The sequence below is a fragment of the Pelodiscus sinensis genome, chromosome 6, assembly GCF_052426305.1.
Source record: "Pelodiscus sinensis isolate ZL-2025 chromosome 6, ASM5242630v1, whole genome shotgun sequence".
Lineage (NCBI taxonomy): Eukaryota > Metazoa > Chordata > Testudines > Trionychidae > Pelodiscus > Pelodiscus sinensis.
Window position 1 is genome coordinate 32,774,869 of NC_143057.1, and position 14,967 is coordinate 32,789,835.

Here is a 14,967-nt window from a genome sequence, read left to right on the forward strand (position 1 = left end):
GAATTGCCACAAGACTTAGTGGGGTCAGAGAGAAATTAGTTGCTTGCGCTCAATTCTGTTACCTCCCTACGCTGGCAGGAGATGTTCAATGATGTTGTTGTTCAGACAGGGCCTGATTCTAGCACCTTTACTCAGACTGGGTAGTCTCTTACTTCATGAGCATTCCTGAGGTTTTCCTATGGAACAATCTAATGTAAATAAGAGTGGCAGAACTACATCCAGGAGTTGTGTCTAGACTGGCAAATTGCTTTTGCGGAAATACTTGCCAGCTGTTTACACTGGCCGCTTGAATTTCTGCAAGAACACTGACTTCCTACTGTCTGAAATCAGTGCTTCTTGTGGAAATACTATGCTGCTCCCGTTCGGGCAAAAGTCCTTTTGCGCAAAGCTTTTGTGCAAAAGGGCCAGTGTAGACAGCTCAGATTTGTTTTGCGCAAAAACGCGTCTAGATTGGCATGGACTTTACTGCAAAAAAATCTAGACGCTCTTTTCCGCAAATGCTTTTAACGGAAAACTTTTCCATTAAAAGCATTTGCAGAAAATCATGCCAGTCTAGACAGCCAGTAAGTATATCCAGAAATGAAAAGTTGCAAATAAAAACTTAATTCTAAGTTGCCCACAGAATACAAGTCTTAATTTGCACCTCATTGCTTTTAGGGGGGTTGAGTTAGACATTTAATCTTAAACTTCCAAAAATGTACAGGATTGTGTGGTTTAATATGAATGTTTAGGGCTGAATATCATTGTCACATGTTTTTCTGATTTGTTTAATACTCAGTGGATTTTTTGTTAGTTTAACATCCAGTGGTAGGCATCAGTATCACCTATTTTAATACTATATAAGATTAACAGTGGCTGCAGCTTTAATAAATCAGTTGTAGATATGACAATTATATTCTTAAAGAATTATTATTGTTCCAATCTGTAGCTTGGCTTTTACAAGCCATTCTGAATTCAGATCTGTGTGAAAGTATTCCTTAATACACTGAAATGGCTGTGTTTCAATAATAGAAACCCACACAGCTGTGTGGAAAATAGCTCTTTTTTGGAAGTATTTGAGAAAACAACTCTTCAGGATTACAATTCTCAGCAGATCATAAATACTTGCTCTTGATAAAGTTTTGTTGCCAAGCCAATGTTCTAAACCTTACTCTCAGACAAAACAATGTTTAGCCTGCTTTTCCTATTCTTTAATAGAGCTGGAGGAAAATGGTTTTCCTGTTACATGAGAATTTTCAAGATTTTAGAAAATTTTTCCATCCTGGAGTGGAAGTTGAACCCTTAAAAACTTTCACAGACTGAGATTATATGGGAGTGGGGGAATCTGATCTGGTGAATCAAGATGTTTTTGTTTCAATTACAAACTATTTCATTTTGATCTTTTATGTTTTTTCAAATGTTTAAAAACATATAAACTAACAAATTTCAAAACAAAAGTAATTTTGACCTGTTTTAAAACATTTGAGAAAAGGATGTTTCAACCATTTTTTTTAAATCAACTTTTAAACAAATCAAGAGATTAGTTAATACCATCCCTTTCCTACAAATAGTTTTGGCTTTGATTAATTGCTAATTTCAGATGAAAAACACTTTGTTAAAAGTTCTTGACCAGCTCTAATCAATAATTCTTTTATCTTATTACTTGTTTCCACCATTGAAGCAATTGGTAACCCCAGTTCCGTGGTGAAGTGAGACTGTGACCACAAAATATGTCACAATAAGAATTAGTTGGCTAGTGTTGTCCATGTTTTCATTGAAAATACACTTTGCACAAAACAATTGTAAAAATCTTTTCCGGTTTCCAATTCACATATCAATCCAAGGCTAATTTATATTCTTTAAACATGCAACTAGTGAAACCCCGTCGGTTCCCCCACAGTGGCCTCGGTTCTGCTGCAGGGGAGAGGGAGTGATATAGGCAGCCTCCAGTGCAAGAGGAGGTCTCAACAGCCAGGAGCAGTAATTACAGAATAAATCCTGCTCATTCTCTACAGTCCCAGGTTATTGTTTGATCCTTATAGATGGACTCTTTGGATAATTTAATCAGCAAAAATCTCACAAGTGTCTACTGACCATGTGCACACTGAGGTTTTTTAAAGGTTTTTCAAGGGCCTATAACTTGTTTAGCTTTGGTCAGATTTTAATGGGAACCCCAAAAGACACATCCCTGACACCAAGATGACTATTTTACAAAACTGCAAGTTCCTGCTCCAAAGTAGAGGGGCTAGAGCTTCCTAACCAAATGTAAGCGTGTTTTAACATAGGGGAAACTGTTGTTTTGCCAATTTCACTCTCAAAAATAGCTGAATCATTTAATCTGAAATTTAAAAATAAGTAAGTAAATATATAATTTTTGCCCAAGCCAAGCAGCTGGCATGGAAGTTTTCAGCACAAATAATTAAAGTTTGCTGGGGTCATAAGCAATTGGAAATGGGTCTCCTTGCCTTAACTTTCATCTATTTTACTGTAGGCTACCAGCGCTGCCTAGCCTGTAATCAATAAGAATAAAAACACTGAAGGCTACATCTAGACTGGCATGATTTTCCGCAAATGCTTTTAACGGAAAAGTTTTCCGTTATAAGCATTTGCAGAAAAGAGCATCTAGATTGGCACGGATGCTTTTCCGCAAAAGCACTTTTTGCAGAAAAGCGTCCGTGCTAATCTAGACGCACTTTTGTGCAAAAAAGCCCCGATCGCCATTTGCGCAAAACAAATCTGAGCTGTCTACACTGGCCCTTTTGCGCAAAAGCTTTTGCACAAAAGGACTTTTGCCTGAACAGGAGCAGCATAGTATTTCCGCAAGAAGCACTGATTTCTTACATGACATCGTCAGTATTCTTGTGGAAATTCAAGCGGACAGTGTAGACAGCTGGCAAGCTGCGGAAAAACTTGCCAGTCTAGACACAGCTTGAAGGGTTTTACACTTACAAGTACCTCTATACCTGTTAATTCTCAATTCACAGAGATGTTGCGAGGACTCAAGTGAGGAAAAGATTTTAATTTTCTAATTGGGAAACCTCAGGCAGGTAGATCAAGGGGTTGTCCCTTGATCTACAGAAGGAGGCAAAGCTTGGAGGGAAACCAAGCGGCTACCACTCCTATGTCCAGACCAGTTGGCATTCAGCTCCTGGCTAGAGCTCTTGTTCAAACTATTCCTGGGCAATGGAATGATTAGAATTGAAATCCATTAACCTGGCCATGAGTTTAATGAGGAATTGCAGTGGGGCAGAGCTCTCTGACATGCTGCCCTTTGAGAACATCTGTGTGCCAGCAGGCCATGTTGGGAAAAGCTAAGGGCAGTGCTTAATTTGTGCCAAGGCTTGCTGTTTCTTTAGGCTGGCAACTCATCGCCCTGGCTCCTTTGCTTGCTGCATCAGCCTCTGGCCTGGATGCATGAGAGAGAGAGGAAAAAATTGCTTGAGCACGAATTAAGCGTGGGGGGGGAGAAGCAGGGTTTGATTTCACGTTACTCCTTACCAGCGGTGGAACTAACTTAACAATTTCTTACAGGCTGAGGCACTGGCCTATTGCAACCCGGGTGCTGCCAGCCCTTTCAATAGCCCCCTGCTGGCTTTTGCCGCAGCTCAGCCCGCTCCCGCGTCCTTTCCCCTCTGCGCGTTACATTGTTGAATCTCCCGGGGGTTTCCTTGGGGGGACCCCCCCAGGTTCGCGCTGTGTGAAATGGGGACGCTGCCGCCCTAGCTCAAGGGGAGGGGGGGGGGGGATTCCCTCCTGCTTGGGACGCCCGGGGAGCTGGTGCCGCCCAAGCGAAAAGTCTCGGGCGCTGCCCTGCCCCAGCCTGACAGCCCGTGATCCCCTGGAACAAATGCGTGACGCTCAGAAACACCCCCCCCCCCCCCCCCCCCGTGCCAGCCCGGCCGGGGAAACAATTCGCAGCCGCGCCAGGGCTATTTCGGGCTGGGGCTGCGGCTCGGCGCTGGCACGCGGCGCCCGTGTCCTTGCTCCCGGGAGAGGCGCGAGCGGGCTGCTCCTGCCCCCGGGGCGCTGGGGAGGCGAGCGCCCGGCGGGCTCGGGGCGGGGCGCTGGAGCCGGGCGAGCCCCGCGCGGGAGGCGGGGGCCGGATTAAGCCCCCCCCGCCGCGGCCGGCGCGGCTCAGAGGCCGCGGGGAGCGGTGGGGAGCCCAGGTCCCGGCGGCGCCGCCATGGAGGGGAGCCCCATCCCCGTGCTGACCGTGCAGACCGCCCCCTACCCGGACCAGAAGCCGACGGGCGGCGGGGGGCTGCGGCGGCCCACGGGGCTCTTCGAGAGCCAGCGCAACTACCTGCCCAACTTCGTGCAGAGCCTGCTCTCCTCCATCGACCTGCGCGACCGCCAGGGCTGCACCATGGTGGTGGGCAGCGACGGCAGGTACTTCAGCCGGACGGCCACCGAGATCGTCGTGCAGATGGCGGCGGCCAACGGGGTGAGCCCGCCCGCGCCGCAGCACCCCAGCTCGGCTCCCCCCTACCCCCTCCCATTGCCCCTGCCCCCCACCCTTTGCCCCTGGTGCCTCTGACCCACCCGCCCGTGCGCCTCCACCCTCTGGACCCTCTTTGCGCTCCCTCCCTGCATCCCCACCCATCACCTGTGCTCTTTGGGCCCCCACCCTCTGCGCCCCCACCCGTTACCCCTCCCAAATGTGCCCCTGGGCCGACTATATCCCCACCCATCACCTCTGGGTCTGCTGCACCCCCTGCCCTTTGCTCCCCTGACACCTCTGTGCCCTCACACATTGCCCCTCTGTGCCTCTTGGGCCCTCTTTGCCCCCACTGATTGCCCCCACCTTCTGGGGTCTCCTGGATCCTCTGCCCCTCCACCCATTGTCTCCCCTGCCCTCAGTGCCCCTGAGCCCTCTGCACTCCTACCCATTGCCCTCCTTCTGCACCCCTAGGGCCTCAGCAGCATCCCCACCCATTGCCCCCTCCCTGTATATGATAATCTATTCAAGCTGTCGGTGCAGCAGCACCCCCAGCACCCTTAGTTCCAGCATTTATGGTGGCAGTGTGCTGAACCTTACACACTCTGCATCAAATTATCCAATCCCTCCACTTGCTGCATTCTCATGTTTTTCATGCCTGTCCTCCAGGAGCATTCCTTAACTGTACCCTTTTCGCTATCATCACTATGTCCATCCACATAGTGCATCTCTGTACCTTCTTTTGCTCCTGCACAGGTTACAACTTCTTATTCCCCATCTTCATCCATCAGTTTACTGCAGTTTCTCTTTCCTTCTCCCCTCCCTGTCTGCACTCATCCATGATCTTTCGCTTTTCATCCTCACCTTCCTACTCCAGTCCTTTATTCTTTCTTCCTTTTCCATATGCTGCATCTGTCCATTCCCTCCCTTGTCTGCCTTGGCACTCATGTTCTCCCTGTTCTTAACTCACTCTTTAGCACCCCTTCACCCACTATACTCTTCTTCCAGTTGTTTCACCCATTGCAACAAATTTTGTTTCTTCCACACCATCTTTTGCCCATCTGTGATAATCCTTCTCCCACACTCTTCTACTTATTGCACCCACATATCCCTCCTTGTCATAGATCCAGGCCGTGTTTATCACCCTCCTCTTCCAAGTTTAAATGCCCCCCCCCCCACATTTGCCCATTATTTTCCTTATATTTTTGTCTCAAAATGTAGTGACTTGGTGCTATTTTGACTTGGAGATGGCATTAACTTGTCGTTTACTACTACAGTAACAAAGAAGCAGATGCATGACCAGAATCCCACTTATCAAAGGCAGTAATTTCCTCTTGTTTACCATAGATGGTCTGATGAGCATGTATTGCTTTGTCTGTTTCCAAAATGTTTTGTTTTGTTGAGTATTTTCATATTTTATGTGTTGGCAATGAAGCAGATGGCACTTAAAACTGAGAGGAAAACATATAAGTGGTATTTGGAGTTTCATCACCTCAAAGTCAGGAAAAGTTTGGATTAATTATTGTTTTTATTGTATTGTGGTAGCACTCAGTTGTCCCGCTCAGGAATCAAAGCCCCATTGTGCTAGCTACTTTAATACACCCGATGGAAAAGATGGTTCCTGCCTAAGAGAACTTTTAATCTAATATCACAGGCCAGTAGTAATGAGGGAATAAAGGAGCAGTCAGAAATAGACAAATCATGTAAGAAGGGAAGAAGTGCATTAATATGTGGGTGGTATTGAACAGATATTAACAATGTAAAGGGTTGCTTTTAATCTGACCTTTTAATATGTGTATCTAATGTGTGAGCTGTATGCCTTAATGCTCTCTGATATGCCCTTTAGGATGCATTGCTCGACTTGAGAGGGGGTAGGGATTTTTTGATGTATAACCAGGGTGTTGACTGCTCTGGTCATTTAATGCGCGATGACGCCTTATTTTGGGCTGGGATAAGCAGGGAAGTGAGAAATGCTTTTTGAGAAAATAGCCCTGTGGAATGACTGAAATTTTAGGAGGTGTATGTACTCACAAGGTTTGTATTTACGGCAGAATTAGTATTTTTCAAGACTGCTCAAGTAAAGTTATTTTTCACAGTGAGAGCACTTGCATGGTTTGACCATGTGCTTGTGTATATCGCCATGAAAATAATTCCTTCTCTATTGCTTTTAGTCCTAAATGTACGGGGAAAAGACAAGTGCAGCAAACAAAATTATTTGTATTGACTAGTGCTGTAGTTGTCCGCAATGCGTTCTGTTCTGCTGTCAAATCTCAGAGAAGCATAAAATGATCAATTCTTCAGATTAATTCTTTCAAACATACACATAGGTACATACATTTATTCTGGAGATATTGATAATGTAGCCATAGTTAATGTTGCCTTGAAATTTCCACCTAAAACAAGATTAAAATCTCTGTTTTATATTTTAATGATTGAATTTACTCTCCAAATTTGTCGCAATAATTCTTGAAGAGACAGTCACAATTTAACTGTGTAATCTTTAGTAATTATTTACTAAGTTTTGCAAAGAAAAGTCAGAAAACCTTTAAAAAAACCCTATTTTCAGTCCTTTCCTTGGATTCTTTTAACTTCGAAAGTAAACATTGTGCACATTTCAATTTATACCCAGTAATTCATCTTTACAATATCTCTGCTGTGACATTAACATTTAAAAGTTATTTTGGTGAAAACAGATTTTAAAAATCAGATTCATAATCTCTCATGTCTATCAGCTCATGATTGCTAAACAGACACAAATTATACACATGGAGCTTACTGGAGGAGGGCACAGGGCTTTGGGCAGCAGGGAATTTTGTGCATGGGGTGCAGAATTCAGGGGCATGAACACGAATGCAGTTATGGTGGTGTGTGAGGTGGTGACTTCAGGCTGAATGAGGCTATGGATAGGCATGTAAGGTCTCTGTTGGAGGAAAAGGCAAAAGGGCAGCTCTGTTAGGGCTCACCAAGCATACTGAGCCAGGATCAGTATGCTGCAGTAGGAGCTGTGCTCCTGTGTAACTGAGCTGGCCACTAATACCCTGATCTACATGGAAGTCAATGGATATTAGGAGCCTAAACACCTTTGTGGATCTGAGTCTAGCGCCACAAATACTAATGTGGGTCAGTAAGCATCTTCCATTTGTGGGAACCAGGGACTGCAGAGGAACCATGAGGCCAAAGGGACTGAGCCAGTAGGAGTGTGGGCACTAGGAAACTGAGGAGTTGGAGGATCAGGGACTGATGCGTCAATAATCCAGGTCGCATTAGGGGTATGTTTCCCCGTTGGCCAGATACCTACATCCCTACCATACTACTTTTCCTTCCCCTCAGCCTGGCATTCCTCATTCTTCCCTCCCTTTCCCACCACTCTTTGAGATGCCTGAAAAAGGCCAGTGCAGACTGTTTGACAAACTTTCTGTGATTTATTGGAGCAGTGCTCTCCCTGCTGAATTTTGGGAAGTTTTGTTAAACACAGAGGGAGCTCTGTCGCTCAAAATCATGTTTGCCAGGGAATGGATTGCTCCTCACAATTTCCATGCAAAATCCTGTGATTTTAGATTAGTCTGATACATTCCCTAACCATACAATCATTGCAACTTAAAGTAAATAAACCTACACTGACATTCAAATACCCTACTGCTTCCACACACACAGTGACTCTTCACCTCCACAGTAAACTTACACATCTAACTCTTCCAATATCACAGTAAATTAAAAAATCTCCTATTTCAGATTTTTGAGGTAATACTAATCATATGCTGTACGCTTTTACAGTGAAAATATATCTGCTGGTAAAGTATCTTAACCTTCCTGAGGACATGCTATTAGGGCTGCAAAAGGGTAATTTGTTAACTGGTTACCTGTAAGCATTGCCTTATGAGGGTAAGTGGTTAACTGGTGCCCACCCAGTCAGAGCAACCTGTGCCATGGTATGGCGGGCCCTGCCTGCCGTGGGTGAGGGGCTGCTTTTGCCTGTCTGGGCTCACTGCATTGTTATGCGGTGGGCTGGTTAAACATAACCGGTTAACATTTAAATGGGATTTTACATCCCTAATAGCTATTTTACTGTCATGTTTGCTCAGATAGATCTCTGTTAAATATGGAAGTAGAGGAGACAAAGAGAGAACACCTGAAGGCAGAAGAGCCCTCTCCTTGTGGGAGAAGGAATTCACTCAAAGGAGAGGCACTGAGTGTAGGGAGAAAAGGGAGCTGTCCCAGGAATACTTAACGGAAACTCGGGGAGCCTGGAAGAAATTGTATTGTATTCAGAGCTTTTAGCTACAGCAGTTTCAGCAGGTTGATGGCAAGATTGTACTGTCAAACTCAGTTTTCATCTTTACCCTGGAGGAGATGCAGCCAGTGCTATGGTAAATCATGATACTTTCTGTTATCCGCTCTAATGTGTTGTCATTCAGTGGGCTTGGGTGCCCACATGTTCTTGTTTTGAGAGTTACATGGTAGTCTGTCTATAGGGTCCCACTACATATAGCAGCCATAATCTGCCCTGACCTACTCAACACTGTAGCCAAGATGTGCACTAGAGTAGGGGAGGGGCTAGCTTCTGATTGTGCTCCTGAGCAGCATGTGGAAGGCCTATTTGGGACCAGCTAGTAATCACATCTGACAAAGATGCCCAGCTGATGGGCTGGACTGGGGGGGAAAGAGACTGAGCAGAGCCAGGATGCTATGATTTGGCCAAAAAAGCAATTGCAGGAATAGAGGGAATCCCATCTTGCTTTCTGCACCTGCCTACTGCTTCAATAGCCATGTGAAAGAAGTAGTCTAGGCAGTACCTTGTGGTAGGAGAAGCACCTTTGGCGTGATCTTACTTTCCAGTTCAGCACTGCAATGATTTTGCACTGGTGTCCTAAAGTCAGAAGGAACCAAGGTGATCGTCCCTCCTCTTCCCCCGCTTATTTTTATTGCAATGTGATGAGATGGTTCCATTTGCTATGGGTGACTAGCCAGCTTATGGTTGGTTGATTCCTGGTTCAGAGTATATGGTAAGATTCAGTTTACTCTTTACAGATGGGGTCCCTAGGTCTCAGTGGGCATATAGGAACCCTGCAGTGAAGTTCTTGATCCCGCACTCCCTATCCCCTTATTGCATAGTAGTGTTCCACAGAGAGGGACATACTGCCATTGCTCAAGTTCAGCAGTGTAACTTGCTTGCCAGCTGCATTGGGTGTTTTCCAGTTGTCTTTTTTAAATACAATATTGTTTGTATTTTCTGTTATCTTTCGTGTAAACCTAGCACCTTGATGGTCCTGTATAAATAATACTGTCTCTGCCCCTCGTTGCTGCATGCCGCTCAGTCATACCAAAACAGGGGAGGCCAAGGTAAAGGATATGAAAGTAGAGATCCACAGTGTTCAGGACCTAATCTACTTGTTTCATGTGTTTTTAAGTTTAATTGACTGAAGCATGTGAGAGATTACTGGGAGAATAAAAAAAACATTAAGTGACTCCATGTTAATCTGCTGTATCGTCTGAAAATGCACAGCTGCATGTGGCAGCCATGCTTAAAAGTAATCTGGCAAAATATTTGTTAGGGTAGCCATCCTTTTGCCTCAACAGTTTGCTAAAAGTCTGGTCTTTTTCCTGCTGCAGATGCTAAATGCAAAGTGACGGAAATGAATATGGAATACAACTCAGAGTGTAGTATTATAAAGAACATTAAATGATTATAGTCTTGCAGCAGTTGAAATCTTTGAGTGCCAGAGGTATGTTTTTCATGCCATAGCAGTATCAAGTGAAGTGAGGGATGTATTATCAGTGCTTTAATTAGAAATGGGTAAATGAGCACGAGTTTGACTTTTCCAACCCAGATTGTTGATGTCAGCTCAATAAATCTGAGAGTCCATTATTTAAAGAGAACTAAATGTCAGCTGAATGTTCGCTTCTGACACAAAACATGCAGAATCTGCGACATGATAGAATGTCGGTGTTTGTGCCTAAAATTCCTGAGTGAAGAGGCTCCATAGGGGATGGCTAATAAGTGAAAGAAGCCTTCAGGCCTTTACACAGGGGTACTTCAGAGCTTCACACGAGGATCCAAGAGATGAGTTCTGTGCACTAGTGATCATTTTGATATACAATCAGTGTTCCTTGTAAGTCAAGTGTTAGTGCAGCCATGCAGGAGAGATTCATATGCCTCACAACTGATTAGCAGAGTACCCATAGCTAGGTTTTGTGTTTTTTATATTTGCACCTGCCTTGGTGCAATCACAAAATGTATTCCGCACAATGGATGGAAAAGATTAGCGGGAACATTAATATACAGCACAAATATTTTAGTTATCAAAATTTATATATTGACTCAACTAGGGATGTTAAAATTTATTTAACTGTGTAACTGTTGAAAATGTCATTGGTTACAGGGTTACACATGGGGCAGCAGGTAGCTCCCCCAGAGCCAGTGCACATGGGGAGCTGGCTTTTAAGCTGGCTCCCCATGTGTACCAGGATCCTGTGTGAAACTGTGAAGGTTAACCGATGAGCTAATCGTGTACACAGTTACACTTTCACATCCCTACTCTCAACGTTATTGATGTCGAGAAGAGATCTCTGTATTCAAGGGCGCTGGAACAATTTTTATGTTGGGAGTGTCAAGAGCCAGTGAATCAAACTGTACGCCCTATATATGATGGAAACCACTTCAAGCCAGGGCATTCAGCACACTTTATGCCAGCCCCTATGCATTAATTGCAGTTAAAGCATCCACTTCAATGGGAGTCTAGTATCTTCAGTGTCAACTGAACAGATTATACATATATAACTTCTTGATGACACAGAACAAGACACAGATGTTTATGTAATGTACCCTGATCTGCAATAGATGCACACTCATACTTTAGCACTTCCATAGATTCAGACTTGTTCTCATGCATTTTGTGAAGTATAATTCTGTCAACTCCCTTTGGCTTGTATATATGCAACTCTGTTTAAAAGCTGGCACACATCTCTGACAGCTGTAGTTTGAAGATTGAGTCATTGCCATAGATGGCAGCCTTTCTACATGCTTCATTAGTTTAAAAAAAAAGGGGGGTGGGAGGAGGGAGGGAGTGATGCAAAACAGACATTTTTAATATGTGTTTTCCACATGCCTCTGTGTTCCTTAAAGAAATATTCATGTCTAAAGAGTTGGGTGGGCTAACAGGAACTGTTTTGCAATCTGTCAAGTAATTCTGTATTTTCTCAAATCTCTCAGTGTTATTTGGGGGTTAAGTGACAACACCAATATAAGGATCTTGAGGGAAATGGTATACTTTCTAAAAGCAGCCTAACAGGCAGAAAAGAAGCCATAAAAGGACAGAATCTAATTCAAAACAACTCAGAATATTTTTCTATTTACTTTTATTTGTTGCACAATACTAGGTGGTATAAAGCAGTATGTGGTGTAGCAGTGAAAATGCTGGCCTTTCTTCTTGCAATCTGGATAGCAAATGCTCATTTGGGATTCTGGTGGTTTCCTCTTGTCTCTTGGTGGATGAAATTTTTTAACTTGTCCATTTTCCAGGAAAAAAATTTGTCAGGCCACAATAGGTGGAAGCTATTTTTCAGGGCAAAATGTCTTCCTTGTTTTGTCCCAGAGGAATAGTATTTCAGCAGTTATTCATAGGGAAAGTGATAAATGCTTGTTAAGCAGTTTGAATGAAGGAAATGATAATATAGCATCTTTCACTTGAGATTGTCCAAATGCCTTAAAAGATTTGAAACGCACTATATGTCCATAAAGTACCGTAGATGTTGTCAATTAGCAAAACACCCATTTTGTTTCACATTTTGTGAACTAAAATGTAAACACTCAGTCCAGCCTGGGGGGAGCACTTTTAATACTGCTCCTTGTAGTCTGTAAATCAGCAGTTAAGTGACAACGTTTCAAATGTTGGCACATGGAAGATTTTTTAAGTTCTGGATTCCAGCAGTACTATAGTTAATTCAAAGGCCAAAAGTCCAGAATCACACAAATGGAATCATGCAACTCCATCAAAATGCACAAATGACACACAGTCTGAGTTTTAGGAGTAAATAAAATTGAGTTCTCCTCATGTTTTTTGGCTGATTGCACAAATGACTAGCTTTGTATGTAGTGCTTGCACTGAGTTCCATATTGTGGAGGCTGATTTTATCCTTTTTAGGATGATGTATGGAAGGACTGATCTCATGAGACTGGCACATTGTCCAAAATATCTATTTAGCAGATGCAAAATTCAGTAGAAGATATTTGTATTAAATGCACATATACTGCATCCAGTATGGTTTTGTTAAAAACAGTTTTCTGTGAAAAACTGTTTTTCAACAGAAAATTGGGATTTTAACTAAATGAACATTGTCATGGATAATGTCTGCTTTCCATAGAAACTTTTAACTTTGCTCCCAAAATGTATGTGTTTTTGTTTTGTTGCTTGGTGAAAAAACTTTTGTTTTTTTCATCAATATTTTCTGCAGAATTTTTTTCTCAGTCGGTTCTAGGTAGCAGTAGAATAAAACACTCCTTGAAGACTTTTTATACTTAAAAATCACAGCTTTGAAATCTTTTTTTCTTCCCCTGCTTTCCCCTCCCAATAAAAACATGTGTCGTCTCTCTGAATAGCGTCAGCTTAAAATTGCGAGGTTAATATCCAAATCAAATCTCAAGATAGAAAGATCAGTTAATCAAATGTAATGTTCTGAACAGTTTAAAAGCACAAAGCTGTGATGGATAGTGAAAAAGGAGCTTAAAACCATATGTCTGCACTTTTAAGGATTGGGGAAAAATGTATTTTGTGCTTAGTTTAGTTGTTGAACTTTCCAATTTACATAATCCATACAAGCACAAATTAGGTGAGTGAATTTCGTCCTTATCAAAGTGCAGCTGCACAGATTTTTATAGAGTTGAAAGGTTCCAGCCTGTTGAACTGTGTCCAAAGAGAATGGAGAGTCAGGGTTTTTCCACCTTCTACAAATAACTGACCTAGCATTCAGTAGCAAAAGTTGAATTAGCATCCAATTATCTCTGTCACATTCCACAGAGCATTCAAATACTGCAAGATACAAAATTCCAGAGCGCTTGGCACTGAAAAGCAGGGGAACTTTTTTCCCAATGAGGTTTATAACCAAGGAACTCTGAATTAATTTCAGGCCAGGTCTACACTGGTGGAGAAAGTCAATGCAAAATATGGAACTCCAGCTATGAAAACTGTAGTTGGAGTCCACATACCTTGTACCTATTTTTCTGGGGTGGCCTCACAGTGGGAGGTCAACAGAAGAAACTCTTCCATTGACTTCCCTTAATCCTCACAACTGCAAAGAGTTCTGGGCTCGATGGGGGCACCCTCAGCATTCAATTTAACAGGTGTTTATTAGACCCGCTAAATCAAATGCCAGAAGATCGATCTGGAGCACTGATCTTCCTACAACTGTAGTTGTGGTCTCAGGAAGCAAGGTTCCCTATGGAATGCTGTGTATTCAGTATCTGTAAGAGAAGTGACTTGCCATCCTGCTCACTTTCATGATGTCTGATGCCATGAGTTACAATTCCCTATTGTAGCTCTAACTAATTCTGTTGAAATAGAACAAAGACATGTTAGTGCCCATATCTCTTCTGATTTGAAAAGATGTGACAGCTTCATTTCCCATTTAATCAGGAACTTTCATTTAAGATGCAAGATAGAGAAATTGCTTTGTATCGTTTCTCACAACCTTGTGAGGCTCTTTATTTAAAACCAGGGTTTGTTTGGAAGGAAAAGTTTCACTAGTACTAGTAACCTTTATAGTGCTTTGGGTTATGTCTCTCAAAAGTTCTGGGCTGATATTCTAGCTCCAGGATTTCAACCCTAGTCTTTTGCCCATCTTTTCTGTCTGTCTCTCTTTTCTTCTTTAATTTTTCATCTCTCTGTGTAAATTTTCCACCACTTCCTCCGTCAGAATTTTCTGTGGAAGAGTAGGCTTAGTGCTGCCTTCCCCCCACCCCACTTCTGTGGCTGAGTTTGGTTTAGCAACTCTGTGTTCTCTAGTGCCCCTGCCAACCCTCACGGCAGGCCTTTGGCAGTCTCTCATCTCGTCACTTGGCACTCTGAACCCTCTGAATCTTATTTAAGTCCTCATCTTCCAGGGCAATGGAAAGCAAAACAAACAAAAGTCTGACAAATAATTTCTACACGTTGTGTCCAGTGGCTCTAGATCAATGTTCCCTTTTAGCTGTGTGGCAGCACAGTTTATGACTCAGCCTGCCCAGTCAGTCAGCTCTGTGCATAGCGCTCTGAGCCTCTGACTGGGCGGGCCTGTGCTGCCGTGCAGTTTAGAGGGAACGCTGCTCTGGACCCAGTCATTGTTGCATCCTCCTCTCCGGGTTTGCAAGTGTCCTTATCCCCCAAAGTTAAGTGGCTTCACACCACTTTACCAGTGACTGGAAGTCAAAGCAGCCCACCCCTTACACTTGGTTCTAGTCCAAGGACTCTAGGACAAACAGCCAAGGTCCTAGAACACCTTGCCTCTGGACTTCTTCCTACTATTAATCTTTCTTTAGGGGGAGGGATAGCTCAGTCGTTTGCGCATTGGCCTGCTAA

General features: G+C 43.4%; 1 protein-coding gene across 1 annotated transcript in view; it reads left to right on the forward strand.

The window, feature by feature from the left end:
• Positions 1–3,915: 3,915 nt before the first annotated feature.
• Positions 3,916–14,967, forward strand: part of PGM5 (phosphoglucomutase 5) — a 103,659-nt gene continuing 92,607 nt past the window's right edge. Inside the window, exon 1 of the mRNA XM_075931677.2 lies at positions 3,916–4,423. Within this exon, the coding sequence (XP_075787792.1) occupies positions 4,163–4,423 (261 nt within the window). The 5' untranslated portion in view covers positions 3,916–4,162. The remainder of the gene's footprint in view (positions 4,424–14,967) is intronic.